Below are 19,358 nucleotides of genomic sequence, written 5' to 3' on the forward strand. Positions count from 1 at the left end.
GAAACAAATAATGCAATATATGTTAAGAAAAAAAAAAAGAAGAAGATAGCAGGAGGGGAAGAATGAAGGGGGGGAAATCGGAGGGGGAGAGGAACCATGAGAGACGATGGACTCTGAAAAACTGAGGGTTCTAGAGGGAACGGGGGTGGGGGGATGGGTTAGCCTGGTGATGGGTATTAAAGAGGGCACGTTCTGCGTGGAGCACTGGGTATTATGCACAAGCAATGAATCATGGAACACTACATCAAAAACTAATGATGTAATGTATGGTGATTAACATAATAAAAAATTAAAAATTTAGAAAAATAAATAAAATAGCAAAAATTAGTGATAGTGAATTTTAAAGGCAGCAAGAGAAAACAGCTATGTATGAGGGAAACCCCATAAGTTTTTCAGCTGATTTTTCAGCAGAAACTTTGCAGGACAGAAGAAAGTGGCATGGTATATTCAAGGTACTGAAAGGAAAAAACGTGCAGCCAAGAATACCCTATACAGCAAGGCTATCATTTACAATAGAAGGAGAGACAATGAGTTTCCCAGACAAAGAAAAGTTAAAGAATTCTCGACCACTAAACCAGCCCTACAAGAAATGTTAAAGGAGGTGGACTGGGAAGATAGCCAAGTGGGAGGACACTGTGTTCACCTCATCCCATAGATACAACTAGGTAACACTCACATCAGCATAAGTAACCCAGAAAACCATCTGAAGTTTGGCACAACAAACTCCACAACCAAAGATAGAGAAGCGGCCACGTCAAAGAAGGTAGGAAAGGCAAAGATGCAGTCTGGGAGCAAAATGGACCCTGGCCATGTGTGGTAGGGAGGGAGCTGGTGGCACAGAGAAGGGTGAAATACAGCCTTTCGCACCAAGGGGCCCATGAACAAGGAGGACAAATCCTCATAACATTTGCCACGGAAAGCAAGCGACGCCAGGGGCGCCTGGGTGGCTCAGTCAGTTAAGCATGCGACTCAATTTCAGCTCAGGTCATGATCCCAGGATCCTGGAATCCAGCCCCATGTCAGGTTCCTCACTCAGCAGGGAGTCTGCTTGAGGATTCTCTCTCTCTCTCTCTCTCCTTCTGCCCCTGCTCTCTCTCTCTCAAATAAATACATAAGTCTTTAAAAAAAAAAACAACGATGCACTTCGCAAACACTGTCCTAATGGGTTGTTGCAGGTTTGGAAAGAATATAAAAGGTGCAAAAGGTCCCATTTTTTCGGTGTTCCTGAGGTCTGGAGGCACTAATATTCTTCCACATATGAATATGTGATCATAATACATGCATTGATGTGGTTAAGTAATGTGATCATATGAACATTGTAGAGGCCCCTTTTAGGCAGCAGGGTTGAGCTGTGGAAACCTGCGTAAGGCAAAAGGCCCACAGTGACAAACAAGCTGAATGCAAACAGGCTCACTAAGTGTTCCACCTTGAAATAACCATAGACCCTAACTGACCCATTTCAAGCAGGCACAGGCACATTTCCTAAGTAACCAGAAAAGGGAAAATTTCATACATCCCTATGATCCCTCCCCCTGCCCTGTAGCTGCAACCCCCCACCACTGCCTCATCACAGTCTCTCCTTTACTGCCCTGACCACCACTCCTCTGGAGTGTATTCAGTAAACTCCTTTATTCTTCCTTGAGTGAATTCTTTCACCACCCACACCGGTGGTCCTCACCCAGTTGGGACACTCCACATTTGGTGGATCCCATCTGACTGGAGCACCCCACAAATGTGAGTACGATCGCACAAGATTGTGTGTGTTGTTGTGTAAATGAATCCAGTAGAGTTTGCAGTAATTGTGTGGATGACAGTACTTATGATAGAGAGCATGTGGTTGTAAGTAGGTATGTATACGTGAATGTGATTGTGTGTGTGCACGTCCATGAGTATCTGCATCTGTGCTTGGTGTGTATGTGTGTTTTCTCCACCATCATGACTCTAATCCCTGAGTTAGAAATCAAGGATAATTAGATAGTGAACCAGGATCAAATTTTGGAATTGTTAATTTGAAATATCAAGGATTTGTGTGTACTCATATTTTATATTTCTTCATTTCTTACAAAAGTAATGAGTGCCCATGACAGAAGATTCAACAAGTGTAGAGTATGGTAATTATTCAATGCTCTTGAACTTAGTGAGGGGAATCTTACATTTTTTAAAGGGGAGAATCTGCCTATGAAACCATCTGACGATGGTCCTTTAGTTATTTACAAATCTTTCTCTAATGATCCGGATTTATTTAGACTTCCTATCACTACTGGGGTCCATATTGTTCAGTCATATCTTCCCACAAAAATTCCTTATCATTTAACCTTCAAATTCATTAGAATCTGCAATGAATCTAATAATTTTTTTAAGGTTTTATTTATTTGCCAGAGAGAGAGAGAGCACAAGCAGGGGAACCAGCAGGCAGAGGGAGAAGCAGGCTCCCCGCTGAGCAAGGAGCCTGATGCGGGGCTCGATCCCTGGACGCTGGGATCATGACCTGAGCTGAAGGCAGAAGCCTAACCAACTGAGCCACCCAGGCATCCATGAATCTAATAATTTCTAATGCACATTAGTGACTTCATGTTCTTTTTTACTTGTATCTCAGTGAATATCCTTATCAAATATGTTGTCAGATTCTAAATTTGTGCCATAAATTAAGAGATGGTACCTCTCTGTGCTTGCCAATTAGTAAAGAATTCATTTTCAGGCAGAACTACTCAGCAAAGCAGAGAATCCAGTGAGTCGATGAGCTTCATTGTTATATTGCAGGCCATCACAAATCAGACCTCAGAATTTCCTGCTTCCTCTATATGAGATCCTATCTGCATCCAGGGATCATACAAAAGGTGAGCTTCTCCTAAGTTCCACACAAATGGTCTCTTCAGAGATGTTAATAGAAGATGGTGATGATTTTTAGTAGTTAGCAACAGGGATTTCCCACCCCCCCATAACGTTTCCCAGGTCCCTAACCCTGCACTGTCATTGCCACTACAGGTGAAATAATAATTTGCCGTTCTGAAGGGAGGTGAGGTCATAGAATCACGCATCCATATCTCAGGGTCCGGCTGCCTCCCTGTCACACATGCAAGAGTTGTTACAACCTTCACACTCAATCCACCTTCCTGGAAGCAGAAAAGCATTATGTATTTACTGTCTCAGTGTGAGGAACAGAGTCTGTAAGGGAAGGAAGCAGATCAACAGCCTGGGTGATCATGTGAGTAAATGGAATTCTGGGGTGGACTGTTCTCCAGTTCAAAAGCTACACGGGAATGAGGAAAATTCCTGAGGCATGAGCTGAGCTGGTTGAAATGGAGCTTTCGACACCACACCAATCCCTGATGTCTCAGTGTAATTTACCACACTCCTTACTGGCAGTGGTTGTTGGTGTTGAATCCAAATAATAATGAAATCTGATTTTCAGGATTCTTAAGGTTTACAGTTCTTAATCTCTTCAGTTCATCTGGACTAACTTTTCAGGATAATACATCCATACTTGTCATAATGAGCAGGGTGGATCTCTTGGAATCACATAATCCTCTACAAGAACAGTCTCTTAGTGAGTTTCTAAAATACATTTTTCTCTCTTTATGGGTTAGAATACATATAAGGGAGACATTGATTATCTACTAGAACATGTTTTCTGATTATTATAGAGAGACTGTTCAAAGTAGGAATTTAGGGGGAAAGTATTAAAAAAAATACTTTGTGTTGTATGTTTCATAGAGCAGTTGCCAGGCTCAAATGCATCTTGAGACATTTTCTCTGGTTTAAGAATATTTTGGTATCAAACCTAAGCTCAACATGTATTTCTCTACAACTTTGTACCATGCACAAGATTTCACAGATCTCACTTTCTTGGTAATAGTTTAACTCAGGTGTGAATAGAATAATAGGTGCACGATTTGCTGCATGTTTCCCAACTGTCTGCCCCTTTCTTCTCATGAGTCATGACTCCAGTCTGTCTGGGCTCTGCTGGGACAGAAGAAGGAATACCAATCCCCTAATATAATCAGAGAGATGTACATTCTGTTTTACACAATGTGCAGCTATTTATTCATTCATCTCGCATTGAATCCTAAGCTCTATTACTGAACACGTTACAAGCAAGTATTGACTAAGGAAGACTGAGCTTTGCCTCATTAAACTGTAATAGCAATTCTAAAGGAAATGCTATTTACTATGGACTTGTAGAATTCAAGTTTTATTAATGTTTACCATGGAAAAGTTCAGAGTCTATGCATTAATAAAACATTAGATCCTAAAACAATCTGGAAAATATAGAGAAATAAATACTTGAGCACTATAACTCTCAATGTGACAAATGAAAATTTTCCTAATGTTAACTGGGCATGAGAATTTAAGACAATTCTCTCAATAAAAAGGTGCATATGAGGTGGTCATTCAAGCAGCTGAAGAAAACAATAGAGCCACAGAACAATGATGTAAGTAGGCTGAGGTTCAGCTGGATGGCAAATTCAGAATTGCCCACCACAGAATGGTGGGTCAACAAGTTTTGCACAATCCATCCGCACTTGATCATAGCCAAAAGGCTGAAAATGACTGCACAATCTTAGAAAGATAATATTCATTTGAAATAAAGTTATGATAAAATATCATTAGGTACTTAAATTGTACTCATGTGAAAATGGCCATATATAAACTCGATTATGTCGAAGAACACCACAAAAAGATGTGCTTGCTGATCTTGCAAAGATATCCAATGACTACCAAAAATTTACAAATACACAGTCTTGGGTCAAATGGCATAATTTAGGGATCTATAAAAGGTAATTTTTTCCCCTTTAGTTAGTGATATGTAAATTGACTATAGTGGTTTTATGACTCTTTGGGGTTCACCATCATGGTCTCCAAACTGATAAAGTTTATTTTTTAATTCTTTTCTAAAGATTTTATTTTATTTTTTTTTGAGAGAGAGAGAGCGTGAGTGGGGGGAACAGCAGAGGGAGAGGGAGAAACAGACTCCCCACTGAGCAGAGATCCCGAATGGGGCTCAATCCCAGGACCCTGGGATCATAACCTGAGCTGAAGGCAGATGCTTAACCGGCTGAGCCACCCAGACACCCCTAGAACCTACACTAACTTTAACGGCAAACTTCATTATAAACATCATCAGTTTTGGAGCCCCTGGGTGGCTCAGTCAGTTAAGCATGTACCTTCGGCTCAGTTCATGATCCCAGGGTCCTGGGATCGAGCCCCATGTCGGGCTCCCTGCTCATTGGGGAGCCTGCTTCCCCCTTTCCCTCTGCCTGCTGCTTTGCCTACTTGTGATCGATTTTTTTTTTGTCAAATAAATAAAATCTTTTTAAAAATAAAAAAAATAAACTTGGAGTAGGTTCTAAATAGCCATTTAACTAGAGGACGTTTTGTTTATGGGGAGCTTGTGACTTTGGGATTTCTGTGGGAGCATAATGGATATCCCTTCAGTCCTAGGAAATATTTTAACATTGTTCTCTCTGTAATAACATTATAAACCTGACACAAAATATAAGCACTAGAGTTGGAGGGAAGGTGGCAAAGGAGTAGGGGACCCTATTTCAACCAGTCCCCTGAATTTAGCTACCAAACCATTCTGAACACCCACGAAATCAGCCCGAGATGTAAGAACATATATCTCGATCTCTACAAACAGGGTATCTCCAGTGGTCTCGAGGTATGAAGGTCAGAACCATGATTCTGCTGGCAGATATCAGAAGATAAACAGAAGGGGGAGGGAGCCACCATAAGCTGGTGCCAGGAAGGTGATATAACGCTGGAGCACAAAAGCATCCCACAATGGGGACCTGGCACAGACTGGTAGCAGCAGGGAAAGGACTTTAGTGCAGCCCCCAGACAGGATCCAGGACCTGTGGGTGTGCACGCGCACAAACCGGGCCCGCTGGTGGTTTTAGGAGCAAAAAGGGCAGAGACGTGCTGGGCCCTGGGACTGACCTGTGGGAAAACTGCTGTGGGGCGCACAACCAGTTTTTTAGCAGTGCAGACATAAACAGAGACCATATGTCCTGGAGTGCTCAGTGTAGAGCAGACTGTGATTTCTCTGTTCTGGGACATAGGTTTCCATGTGCTCACTTCTGCTCTGATTCTCGGAAGCGACGCAGAAAGCCTCCAGGAAAAGCCACCAGAGAACAAAAGCTCAAAAAGACCAGTTTTCACTGAGCCCACCCCCCACCACACAAGGGGCAGGGCAACTCTGCCCAAGCAGGGTTGCCTGAGTAACAGCACAGCAAGACCCTCCCTCACAAGACAGGCTGGAAGAACAAGAGGACAACAACCCTAGGGTCCCTGTAAAACAGGTGCACCTTGCTTGGGTCATGGTTAATACTTTGGACTCTGTATATACCCTCAACCACCCCGCAACAAAATGACTAAGAGAAGGAACCCCCAACAAAGAAAAGAATCAGACTATGGCCTCTGCCACAGACCTAATGGATATGCATATAAGCAAGATGTCGGAGATAGACTTCAGAGCAACGATTATGGAGTCGATAACAAGACTTGAGAAAAATATTAGTGACAATATAGAATCTCTAAGGACAGAAATGAGACCTAATCAGGCCAAACTTAAAAATGCTATGAATGAGATGCAGTCTAAACTGGATACTCTGGCAGCCAGGGTAAATGAGACAGAAGAATGAATTAGTGAGCCAGAAGATAAGATGATAGAAAAGAAAGAAGCTGAGCAGGCCTGGGATAAACTCCTGAAAGCCCAAGAGATCAGACAGAGAGATTAATGATGCCATGAAACGTTCCAATGTCAGAATTATTGGGATCCCTGAGGGGGTGGAAATAGAGGACTAGAAGATCTATGTGAGCAAATCATAGCTGAGAACTTCCCTAATCTGGGGAAGGAAACAAGCATTCATGTCCAAGAGGCAGAGAGGACCACTCCCAAGATCAAAGAAAACAGATCAACGCCTCAACATATATGTAAAATATGTAAAACTCACAAATCTTAGGACCAAGGAAACAATCCTGAAAGAAGCTAGGGGGAAGAGATTTCTTACATACACAGGAAGGAACATCAGAATAATGTCAGACCTGTCCACAGAGACGTGACCAGCCAGAAAGGGCTGGCAAGACATATTCAGGGTACTAAATGAGAAGAACATGCAGCTAAGGATACTTTATCCAGCCAAGGCTGTCATTCAGAATGGATGGAGAGACAAGGAGCTTCCAGGACTGGCAGAAACTGAAAGAGTATATGACCACCAAGCTGGCCCTGCAAGAAATATTAAGGCGGGGGGTGGTCTATAAAAGAAGAAAGAACCCAAGAGTAGTCTAGACCAGAAATTTACACAGACAATCTATAGAAACAGGGACTTCACAGGCAACAGGATGGCACTAAAATCATATCTTTCAATAATCACTCTCAATGTGAACGGCTTAAATGCTCGCATAAAACAGCACAGGGTTGCAGATTGGGTCAAAAGACAGGACTCATCCATATTCTGTCTACAAGAGACTCATTCTGAACCTAAAGATACATCCAGACTTAAAGTGAGGGGATGGAGAACCATTTTTCATGCCAATAGACCTCAAAAGAAAGCTGGGGTAGCAACTCTCATATCAGACAAATTAGATTTTAAGCTAAAGACTGTAGTAAGAGATACAGAGGGACACTGTATTGTTCTTTTTAAGATTTTTTTTTTTTTGACAGACACAGCAAGAGAGGGAACACAAGAAGGGGGAGTGGGAGAGGGAGAAGCAGGCATCCCACCGAGCAGGGAGCCTGATGTGGGACTCGATCCCAGGACCCTGGGACCATGACCTAAGCCGAAGGCAGACGCTTAACGACTGAGCCACCCAGGCACCTACACTGTATCATTCTTAAAGGGTCTATCCAACAAGAAGATCTAACAACTGTAAATATCTATGCCCCCAACATGGGAGCAGCCAACTACATAAGCCAACTGTTAACCAAAATAAAGAATTATATTGATAATAATACTTTAATAGTAGAAGACCTCAATGCTCCACTCTCAGCAATAGACAGATCATCTAAGCAGAAGATCAACAAAAGAAACAAGAGCTTTGAATGACACTTTGGACCAGATGGACCTCACAGACATATACGGAACATTCCACCCTAAAACAGAATACTCATTCTTCTCAAATGCACACGGAACTTTAATAGACCACATACTGGGTCACAAATCAGGTCTCAACCGATATCAAAAGATGAGATTATTCCCTGCATATTTTCAGACCACAATGCTTTGAAACTGGAACTCAACCACAAGAAGAAATTTGGAAGGAATTCAAACACTTGGAAGCTAAAGACTGTCCAGCTTAAGAATGTTTGGGTCAACCAGAAAATTAAAGAAGAACTTAAACAATTCATGGAAACCAATGAGAAAGAAAACACATTGGTCCAAAACCTAGGAAAACTGCAAAGGCGGTCCTAAGGGGGAAATATATAGCCATCCAAGCCTCATTCAAAAAAGTAGAAAAATCCTGAAATGCACAAGCTAACCTTACACCTAAGGGAACTGGAGAAATAACAGCAAATAAAAACCTAAACCAAGCAGGAGAAGAGAAATAATAAAGATTAGAGCAAAGATCAATGAAATAGAAACCAGAAAAACAGTAGAGCAGATCAATGAAACTAGAAGCAGTTTCTTTGAAAGAATTAACAGGATCGAGAAACCTGTGGCCAGACTTATCCAAAAGAAAAGAGAAAGAACCCAAATTAATAAAATTATGAACGAAAGGGGAGAGATCATGACTAACACCAAGGAAATAGAAACAATTATTAGAAATTATTATCAGCAACTATATGCCAATAAATTAAGCAACCTGGAAGAAATGGATGCCTTCCTGGAAACCTAGAAACTACCAAGACTGAAATAGGAAAAAATTGACAATCTAATAGACTAATAACCAGTAACAAAATTGAAGCAGTGATCAAAAACCTCCCAAAAAACAAGAGTCCAGGGCCAGATGGATTCCCAGGGAAATTCTACCAAACATTTAAAGAAGAAATAATACCTATTCTCCTGAAGCTGTTAAAGAGAAACAAAAGGAAAACTTCCAAATTCATTCTGAGGCCAGCATTACCTTGATCCCAAAACCAGGCAAAGACCCCATCAAAAAGGAGAATTACAGACCAATATCCCTGTTGAAAATGGATGCCAAGATACTCAACAAGATCCTAGCCAGTAGGATCCAATAGTACTTTAAAAGGATTATCCATCACGACCAGGTGGGATTTATTCCTGGTATGCAAGCGTGGTTCAACATTCACAAATTAATCAGTGTGATAGAACACATTAATAAAAGAGACGACAAGAACCATATGATCCTCTCAATAGATGCAGAAAAAGCACTGGACAAAATACAGCATCCTTTCCTGATTAAAACTCTTCAGAGTGTAGGGATAGGGGGAAGATTCCTCAAGGTCATAAAAACCATCTCTGAAAAGCCCACAGTGAATATCATTATCACTGGGAAAGAGCTGAGAGCCTTTCCCTTAAGGTCAGGAACACGACAGGGATGCCCACTCTCACCACTGTTGTTCAACATAGTACTAGAAGTCCCAGCAACAGCAATCAGACAACAAAAAGAAATAAAAGGTATTCAAATTGGCAAAGAAGAAGCCAAACTCTCTCTCTTCCCAGATAATATGATACTTTATGTGGAAAATCCAAAAGACTCCACCCCTAAATTACTAGAAGTCATACAGTAATTCAGTAATGTGGCAGGATACAAAAAAAAAAATCAATGCACGGAAAGCAGTTGCTTTTCTATACACTGACAGAGTAACTGTAGAAAGAGAGATTAGGGAATCGATTCCATTTACAGTAGCACCAAAAAACATATGATACCTAAGAATAAACCTAACCAAAGAGGTAAAGTATCTGTACTCTAGAAACTACAGAACACTTATGAAAGAAATTGAGGAAGATACAAAAAGATGGAAAAACATTCCATGCTCATGGATTGGAAGAATAAACACTGCTAAAATGTCTATGCTACCCAGAGCAATCTATACTTTCAATGCCATCCCTATTAAAATACCATTGGCAGGGTGCTTGGGTGGCTCAGTCATTAAGCGTCTGCCTTCTGCTCAGGTCATGATCCCAGGATCCTGGGATCAAGCCCCGCATCGGGCTCCCTGCTCTGCGGGAAGCTTGCTTCTCCCTCCCCGACTCCCCCTGCTTGTGTTCCCTCTCTCACTGTGTCTCTCTGTTAGTTAATAAATAAACAAACAAATAATACCATTGGCATTTTTCAAAGAGCTGGAACAAACAATCCTAAAATTTGTATGGAACCAGAAAGACCCCGAATGGCCAAGGAATGGTTGAAAAAGAAAAACAAAGCTTCGGGCATCATGTTGCCTGATTTCATGCTATATTACAAAGTTGTGATTACCAAGACAGCATGGTATTGGCACAAAAACGGACACATACATCAGTGGAACAGAGTGTCCAGAAATTGACCCTCAACTCTATGGTCAACAAATGAGGAAAAAACATGCTGTGGAAAGAAGTCTCTTCAATAAATGGTGCTAGAAAAATTGGACAGCTATATACAGAAGAATGAAACACGACCATTCTCTAACACCATACACAGAGATAAACTCTAAATGGATGAAAGACCTCAGTGTGAGACAGGAATCCATCAAAATCCTAGAGGAGAACATAGGCAGTAACCTCTTTGACATCAGCCACAGCAACTTCTTTCATGACATGTCTCCAAAGGCAAGGGAAACAAAAGCAAAAATGAACTTTTGGGACTTCACCAAGATAAAAAGCTTCTGCACAGCAAACAGTCAACAAAACAAAGAGGCAACCCACAGAATGGGAGAAGATATTTGCAAATGACACTACAGATAAAGGGCTGGTATCCAAGATCTATAAAGAACTTCTCAAACTCAACACCCAAAAAACAAATAATCCAGTCAAAAAGTGGGCAGAAGACATGAACAGACACTTCTCCAAAAAAGACATAGAAATGGCTAACAGACACATGAAAAAATGTTCAACATCATTAGGCTTCGGGGAAATTTAAATCAAAACCACATTGAGATACCACCTTACACCAATTAGAATGGCAAAAATTAACAAGGCAGGAAATAATAAATGTTGGCGAGGATGTGGAGCAAGGGAAACCCTCTTACACTGTTGGTGGGAATGCAAGTTGGTAAAGGCACTTTGGAAAACAGTATGGAGGTTCCTCAAACAGTTAAAAATAGAGCTCCCCGGGCACCAGGGTGGCTCAGTTGTTAAGCATCTGCCTTCAGCTCAGGTCAGGGTCCCAGGGTCCTGGGATTGAGTCCCACATCGGGCTCCCTGCTCAGCAGAAAGCCTGCTTCTCTCTCTCCCACTCCCCCTTGCTTGTGTTCCCTCTCTCACTGTGTCTTTGTCAAATAAATGAAATCTTAAAAAAAAAAAAAAAATAGAGCTCCTCTGTGACCCAGCAATTGCACTACTAGGTATTTACCCCAAAGATACAGATTTAGTGAAAAGGGCCACATGCCCCCCAATGTTCATAGCAGCAATGTCCACAATAGCCAAACTGTGGAAGGAGCTGAGATGCCCTTCAACAGAGATGAATGGATAAAGAAGATGTGGTTCATATATACAATGGAATATTACTCAACCATCAGAAAGGTTGAATACACACCATTTGCTTCGACCTGGATGGAACTGGAGGGGATTGTGCTAAGTGAAATAAGTCAAGCAGAGAAAGTCAATCATCATACGGTTTCACTTATTTGTGGAACATAAGGAATAACATGGAGGACATTAGAAGGAAGGGAAAAATGAAGGGGGGGAAATTGGAGGGGGAGATGAACCATGAGAAACTATGGACTCTGGAGAACAATCTGAGGGTTTCAGAGGGAGGGGTGGGGTGATGGGTTAGCCCGGTGACGGGTATTAAGGAGGGCACGTGATGTGATGAGCACTGGGTGTTATACACAACTAACGAATCGTTGAACACTACATCAAAAACTAATGATGTACTGTATAGTGACTAACATAATAAAAATATAAGCAATAAAGTAGGCAGAAAAATTTCACATGATAATCATGTCATAAGTATATATGAACATATGTATATGTGTATGATTATATGTATATATGTGTGTATATATATGTGTATATGCATTATATGTATTTCTATCATCCTGTGCCATGAAAGGAAAAAACACAAAATGAGGTTGGAGACTTGTGGAGCCAAAAATACTTCCTAAAATATTTTTCTTGGTTGCTAATTAACAATTGCAAGTTTCCTTCTTTTTTCTTTAAGATTTTATTTATTTATTTGACAGAGAGAGACACAGCGAGAGAGGGAACACAAGCAGGGGGGTGGGAGAGGGAGAAGCAGACTCCCGCTAAGCAGGGAGCCCGATGCAGGGCTTGATCCCAGGACCCTGGGATCATAACCTGAGCCAAAGGCAGACGCTTAATGACTGAGCCTCTTAGGTGCCCCAATTACAAGTGTCTATTAGGAGGGCATAGATATCTGATCAGATTGTTAGGGTTTGCAAAGAAATTCCATCCTTTCTATCATCGCTGGAGAGCAAAAAGCCTCTCATATAAAGGAGAGTAGACCATGCTGAGGGTGACACATGAGGGATAGGCAAAAAGCTTGTGTGTTTTACTGGATTCTATGTTTCCCTGATAAATTCTTCTACTGCAACTTGAGTTCTTTCCTCATTTTCAGACCACTTAACCGTGCCATAGTTCTTTAGCAGAGAAAAGCAAACAGCGTAGCAATTTTAGTACCAAAAGAATTAAAATGACAATAATTTGTTATGCTGATTTGCACAACTCCATGAAAATCAGTTTGGAAATTAAATAATATGGACATTTGGTGGGAAAATATAATCTAACAATATTGGTCCCAGGACTAATAGCAATTCTAAAGAGAATATCCATGAAGACAGCAAATGTTATAAAAGAGCCTCTCACAACAAACCAGGAAAAACGTTGAATAAGCAGATTCTGAAGGGGAATAAAAACAGATTCTGCTATTTTAAAAAGTGTCATTAAGTTATTTCTACTGAGTTTAAGAGCACTGAATAGTTGGCATAGTTCTCACATTTTTGTAATGGGCTTTAGTTTTCTAATTATTGAAGAAACATTGAAAAAGTAACTTCAATCCTTTCAAATTTCAAGGAAACCTATCCATATTTGATCCTGTCTCCTTCCCAAAGCCACCACAATTGCCAAGGCATGGATTAGAGCCATAATAGGCGACAACTTATATTCTATACACATAGAGACCACATCTACACACAGGTACAAACACAAGCCTGTATTAACACTCAAACATTCAAATACAGAATCACATATACACACACAGTCACTTGCATACTCACTCAGTCCCACATTCACAGACACCCATGCAGACACACACCACATACAGGCTCCCTTTCAACATACTCCTAGTGAAACACTTATGACAATACAAACTCACACAGTCATTCTCAGATTCACAAAAATCTCATTCAGTCACATGACAGAGGTGTTTGTATATGGAAAAAATAAGACTACCTACGGTCCCCTGGATGTCTGAAAACAAAAAGCCCTTTCCACTCTTTATACTCTTTGCAACATAGCAAACCTCCATAAGGACCATACTCACAACATGTGCCACTGAAAGAGTAAAGAGCACTGCCACTTTAGGTCGAGGTGCTTGGCCTGAAGATGGGGAGTGATACAGTGAGCTCAGAATGAGGGCACAGGGGTAAACGGAGGGCACAGAGTCTGGGGGCTTGGGGTAACAGAGCTGCAGGGGGAGAGACGACAGGACCTGTGTTAGGTTCCTAGGGCTGCTGTCACAAATTAGCACAACTGGGTGGCTAAACAAAAAATTCTGTCTCACAGTTCTGGAAGTTCTTAGGTGTCTGAAGTCAAGCTATTGGCAGGGCCACACTTTATCTTAAGGATTGAGTCTTCCCTCTACCTTCTGGGGTCTGTCAGCTGTCCTTGGCCCTCCTCAGCTAGTAGATGCAGCTCTGTCTCTGCCTTCATCATCACACACTGGGGTGTGTGTGTGTGTCAATTTCCCTCTTCTCATTAGGACAGCAGTCATTTAACTCAGGTTTACCTGAAACCAGTATGACCTCGTATCAACTTAATTACATCTGCAAAGATCCTATTGCCCAGTCAGGTTACAATTACAGTACTGTGGATTAGGACTTGAGCATATTTATTTGAGGCACACTGTGTAACCCACAACAGGATTGAAAGGCATTAGGGAGTTAAATGTCACTGAGGGATTCAAGTGCACTACAGGTTTTAAGGTTAGGGTAGGTGTATGCAGGGGTATTAAAGATATGAGGGATATGTATGTTGAGGGTATAAAAGGGTGAAGGAAATCATGGGAAGGAAGGGGATAATGGATGAGGAATTAATTGGCAAAAGGGAATTAAGAGGCAAGATTGGGTAAAAAGCATGCAAACCTTATTGCCTATGAAGGGTTAAAGAACATAGGGATGGAAGGGGGATAGTTGCTTGTGAATGGAGTCCTGGGGGTATTCAGTGCTCTAACCAGAGATAAAGGGTGGGAAGAAAAGCCGAGGCCTTGGGAACATAATGGACACAGGTAGTTAATGTGGGTGGAGGGGGATCATCAGACCTGGGAGAAGAGTGGGCATCAGTAAATGAAAGGGCCCAGGAGAAAGACTTAGGGACTGGGGTCATGAGGGAACCAAGGATTCCTAATAAATTATGGCAGCAGACCTAAAGGACACAATAAATGGGCTGAAGTCATGGAATGGGGAAAGACAAATGGCAGTGGAGAAGGAGGAAATAATGGAGGATGGAAGATTTGAGGGCAACAGAAGGGGAGGAAGTCTGAGCCGAGGCCTCTGAGATCAGGCGAAAAGGAGTTTATTGGTATAGAGGTCTAAAATCCTGATGGACTTAGAAGAGCAAGGAAGAAGACTGGAAGGATCATTTGCAGGGAAAGACTGAGGTCTTGTGGCTCTCTAAAGGTCGAAAGGGTGGAGATATTGAGGTCACAGTGGGGAATAGAGTGGGGGGGACTGGGGGTGACCAAAGTTGCAGGGGTTCAACTGGAGGTCATTAATTCATTCTCCTACTCATTAATTCTCTGATTTGCACTTGATTCATAATTGTCAACGGTTTCTAATTTTAGCCCATGAGACAATAACCTTACATAAAATACCCAGAAATCCTTTCAATTAAATATACAGTAAAGGACCATAGGTCAAATTTTGAGTAAACAATGAGAGTCAATGTTTTCTCTCTTCTTTGGGGATGCCATGCACAAGGTATGACCATGTAGGGGGTCACATGGCAACCATGAGAAGGAAGTGGATTCTACTAACAACTGAATGGTCCTGGAAGTGACTGCTGACCCAGAGGTTCCTGAGAAGATCCAATGCCTCATGAAGCGTTAATTTTAGCCTTATAGGGCCCTAACTAACCAGAAAGCCCAGCCAAACCCACTGAAATTCAGACATATAAACAACAAAGTCATGTTTTTGTTGTCTCTTAAATACCTGCAATTGGTTATGGAGTGATAGAAAACAACTACACGTGGGCATATCATTAATTATAAACTAAAAATTAAAAAAATATAAACTTATAAAATATTTAAAGTAAAAATTCCCATTAATTACCCCCAATCAATAATAGTTTGATCTTCAGACATAATAGTTTGTCAGGTTGAGGTGGTTCCTCCCTCTTATGCAATTTCAGACTAACAGACGCTGAAATATTTTGTATGTGGTTCATAGTTTACATTATTATATCAGACTTAATCAAATTGCTTTCCTTAATCAATGCTGCATGAAGGTGGCATTTTCACACCAGTAGAAATGGATCTACAGCAACACAAATACACATCATATCCCACGGTAATTATAAATAGAACACCCTGTTGAAACACTCTTATCTATACAATTACATAGTTGAATATTATCTGTCTCCTGCTTTCACACATCATGAAATGTGGATCTCCAATTTATACACATGTGACTTAACTGGGTAGTTCTGGGACATGAGATTGTTGCACCTTCATGACTGTGCATTCTTACAATGGGTGGACAATTGCTAAACTACCCTTGCAAATGGATTTAAAAATGTATAATATCCTACCAGTTGTGTTTCCACTGTTAAATAAAATCTTAAAAAAAAAATTTACGTATTTGGAGTGCGAGTGAGTGCGAGTTGGGAGAGAAGCAAATGGAGAGGGAGAGGCACACTCTCCACCAAGCAGAGAGCCCGACGCCAGGCTCCTGGGATCATGACCTGAGCCGAAGGCTGACGCTTAACTGATTGAACCACCCAGGCACCCCAGTGTTAAAGAAATTTAACAGGGAAGCCATTGGACTCAGGTGGCTCTAATGCCTTGGTAACCTCTATAAACAAACCTCAACTTATTCCACAGTCACTGCACTGGAATGGAAGAAAATGAACTTAAGAACAATTACAGTCAACTAGGCCTTCCAAAAATAAGTCGACTGGGTAAGGTATATCCGATCAGACACCGTCTTTGCTTTTTGTTTTTCCTCTCTGGAAAAACCTTACCGCTATCTCCTACAGGTGGACCATGCCTAACCATTTGGATAGACAGATTTAACTGGCCAATTCTTAAAAATCTGAATGTACATCATCAGTTCATCTTCTAACACCACCACCTTTCATTTTGAACACTTTACTCATCTGGCCTAAACATCTTGCCCACTTAGAAAGTGGAAACAAGACTCAGAGTAACGCCTTCCCCTGCCCCTCTCCACCCACTTTTGCACATGCACACAACACACCAACATAACTCTGCCCTCACTTGCTTGGACTTCACTCTTGGTAATGGCTCCCCACAGCGCCTGAGCAGATCGTGTTCCACCAAGTGTCGCACATGCGCAAAGAGGACTTCTGGCGCATAGAGGACACTGCCGTTCTCAAAGCCAAACCTGCCGTCATGTGTTCCTCCCTTCACCAGCCCAGGTCCCCAGAGCACCAGGCTTGAATCCCATCTTAACCAAGCCCACATACCTGAATTCCCAGTTCAGGCAAGCTAGAACCAGAGTCTATGGACGGACCAGTCCTCCCTTTGACCAATGTTGTTATCATACCCAGAGTTTTTGATGCCTTCTCCCGTTTCTGCCTTCCTAGTGCCAAAACTTCACACATGCACACAGAGAACACGGGTGAACCCCTCAAGGACAATAATTCCGCACCTCCCACAATGCAGGGGACCTCAAAGCAGATGGGGATCAGGGACTGGCCACCCAGGGTCACCCTGTGCAATATAAATGCATAAAGCACCCATCAGTCCCATCCCATCGGACCTTCTGATGACCCCAGATTCCTGTTTCATACTTCAGGCCTAACACTGTGGGCGCAGAGCTCAGCTGCCCAGAATTTGCATCCAGATACATTCCCCCTATGTCAAAATGGGGCTTGCAGAGCCGAATAGAGAATTGTCAGTTCAGATTCTGTCAAAAATGACCTCCGACCACAAAACTGTCCTCCACGGTCCCAATGGCAGTCCCTGATCCTCCTTTCTCAGAACAGCTCGAAGATCAGAGTTCCTGGCAGGTCCACCTGCTGGGGGGGGGGGGCGGGCTGAGTTGGCATCCCCACTTTTCTGAGGCTCATACTGAGATAAAGGTGAGCAGAGGACTTAGAATTTGGTGAGTCAGCTTCACCTTTCTTGTTAAAACAAAGCTTCCAAAGTAACAGGTAGCATCCTGTCTTCCATTACCGGGTGTCCATTGGAAAGTCCACACATTAAAAACTGACAAAAATACATATATACAAACGAATGACCCATCAAATTTCCCTCAGAACCCTTATGGGTTCTGTCTCCCAGTATAACATCTATATTTCTGCTATCAAATACATTATTTTTATGATTACTGATAATGAAAAAGCAGAGAAAGACCCTCTACTCCCAGGAAAGCAAATCCAGTATCCAAATCTTCCTGGGAAAGATGTATATATAGTATCCAATTCTCAGGGTATTTCAAAGATTAGCTCAGATGATATATTTATGATATCCAGCACAGTGTCCTGGACACAGTGCATCCTCACAGATCTGTGAGCATGTAACTCAGTAAACATTGAATCCATAAAGGAGTACAATTTTTCCCCCCAAAACAGCCTATCTCAGATACCACAAGTCTTCCCAAATTGCGGGGAGTGAGCAGAGAAGGTCTTCTTTCCAGAAGCTGTTAGTGATCTTCACTGGAAATAAGCAGCATATGTGTGGAGATAGGATGCTAGGTATGATGGACTCAGCTGTCATCTTCTGCTTTCTCTAGCTTAGGGCTACCGGAAATGAAGTGTGGGGACAACCACCTCAATGGTTGTTAAAAATACCAATTAATGGGCTTTGTCCCAGACCTAGGGAGTCAAAAATCTCTGAGTGTGGGAACCCAGAGTCTGTTTTTAATGAGAACCTCAAGAGATTTCTATATTCATGAAATTTTGATAAGCAAAGTTTAGCAAAGTCATTCTCACCTTGGGCTTCCCATTGGAATCTCCTGTGTAGTTTTTACAACTACCATCTCCAGTGTTCCAACCCCAAAGATTCTGGCACTTTGTACTTGATGGAGCCTAGCATCAATTAAGTCTGAATGACGTGACCCAGGATATTCCACTGTGAGGCCAAAGTAAATACTGTGAGGCTCCCAGGTACATTTCTGGGAGATACAAATACAGGGTCTGATCAATGAGGAAGCCTCCATGGGGAGGACTGCTCTGCATAAGATTTGATAGGGAAAGGTCAGTCTACCCCACATTCCTGATGTTGTACCAGAGTTTTTGTCTCCGGAAGACAGGTACACCCCAAAATAAGGGAGGGGTAAATCACATTGGCGCTTCCACTTAGAAACTCCCTACACCTACAGATTTTCATATGCCGCCAGAAGCAACAGAAGAGCAGTCAGATCATATAGACCCTCACTGGCCATGGAGAGGCTTTCAACTCTCACTGTGAATGCCATGGAAGACACTGGAGCAGAAGGTAAATCCTTAGAGGATGTAGGAGCACGTGGAAAGTGACAAGACAGAAGATAATTCTTCTGTGACCACCAGAGAATTAAACCTAGGCTTCCAGATTCATTCCATTCAAGCAGAACTTCCCAAACCACATTTAAGGCAGAGTTTTCTCCTTTGACCTTTGGCTCTCACCTGTGTCATCTGCTTTATTCATTCCCCCTTATCTGGGTGTGTGACTACCGTGTTCTTTCTCTTTATGTCCTAGGGCTCTTTCCTTTTCCCAACAAGGTGACCAGATTCAGGCTAGAAACAGCAAGACCTGTTCATGAGGAAAAGAAACATGACTCTTGCTGGAAAATCTTCAATTTCAAATCCAGCACTATGCTCAGTAAAGGGCACATCACAGAAAGTTATAGAAAATTATTT

General features: G+C 41.9%; 2 protein-coding genes across 2 annotated transcripts in view; one reads left to right on the forward strand and one right to left on the reverse strand.

Moving 5' to 3' along the window:
• Positions 1 to 15,285, forward strand: part of LOC112806785 (KRAB domain-containing protein 5-like) — a 441,696-nt gene extending 426,411 nt beyond the window's left edge. Inside the window, exons 7-8 of the mRNA XM_073889095.1 lie at positions 2,761 to 2,837; positions 15,257 to 15,285. Of these exons, the coding sequence (XP_073745196.1) occupies positions 2,761 to 2,837; positions 15,257 to 15,270 (91 nt within the window). The 3' untranslated portion in view covers positions 15,271 to 15,285. The remainder of the gene's footprint in view (positions 1 to 2,760; positions 2,838 to 15,256) is intronic.
• LOC112806790 (uncharacterized) overlaps positions 1 to 19,358 on the reverse strand; it is a 909,505-nt gene that overhangs the window by 822,003 nt on the left and 68,144 nt on the right. The window lies entirely within an intron of this gene.

The sequence above is a fragment of the Callorhinus ursinus genome, unplaced genomic scaffold (genome assembly GCF_003265705.2).
Source record: "Callorhinus ursinus isolate GAN/ISIS: 27379988/994484 unplaced genomic scaffold, GSC_fseal_2.0 scaffold101, whole genome shotgun sequence".
Classification (NCBI taxonomy): Eukaryota; Metazoa; Chordata; class Mammalia; order Carnivora; family Otariidae; genus Callorhinus; species Callorhinus ursinus.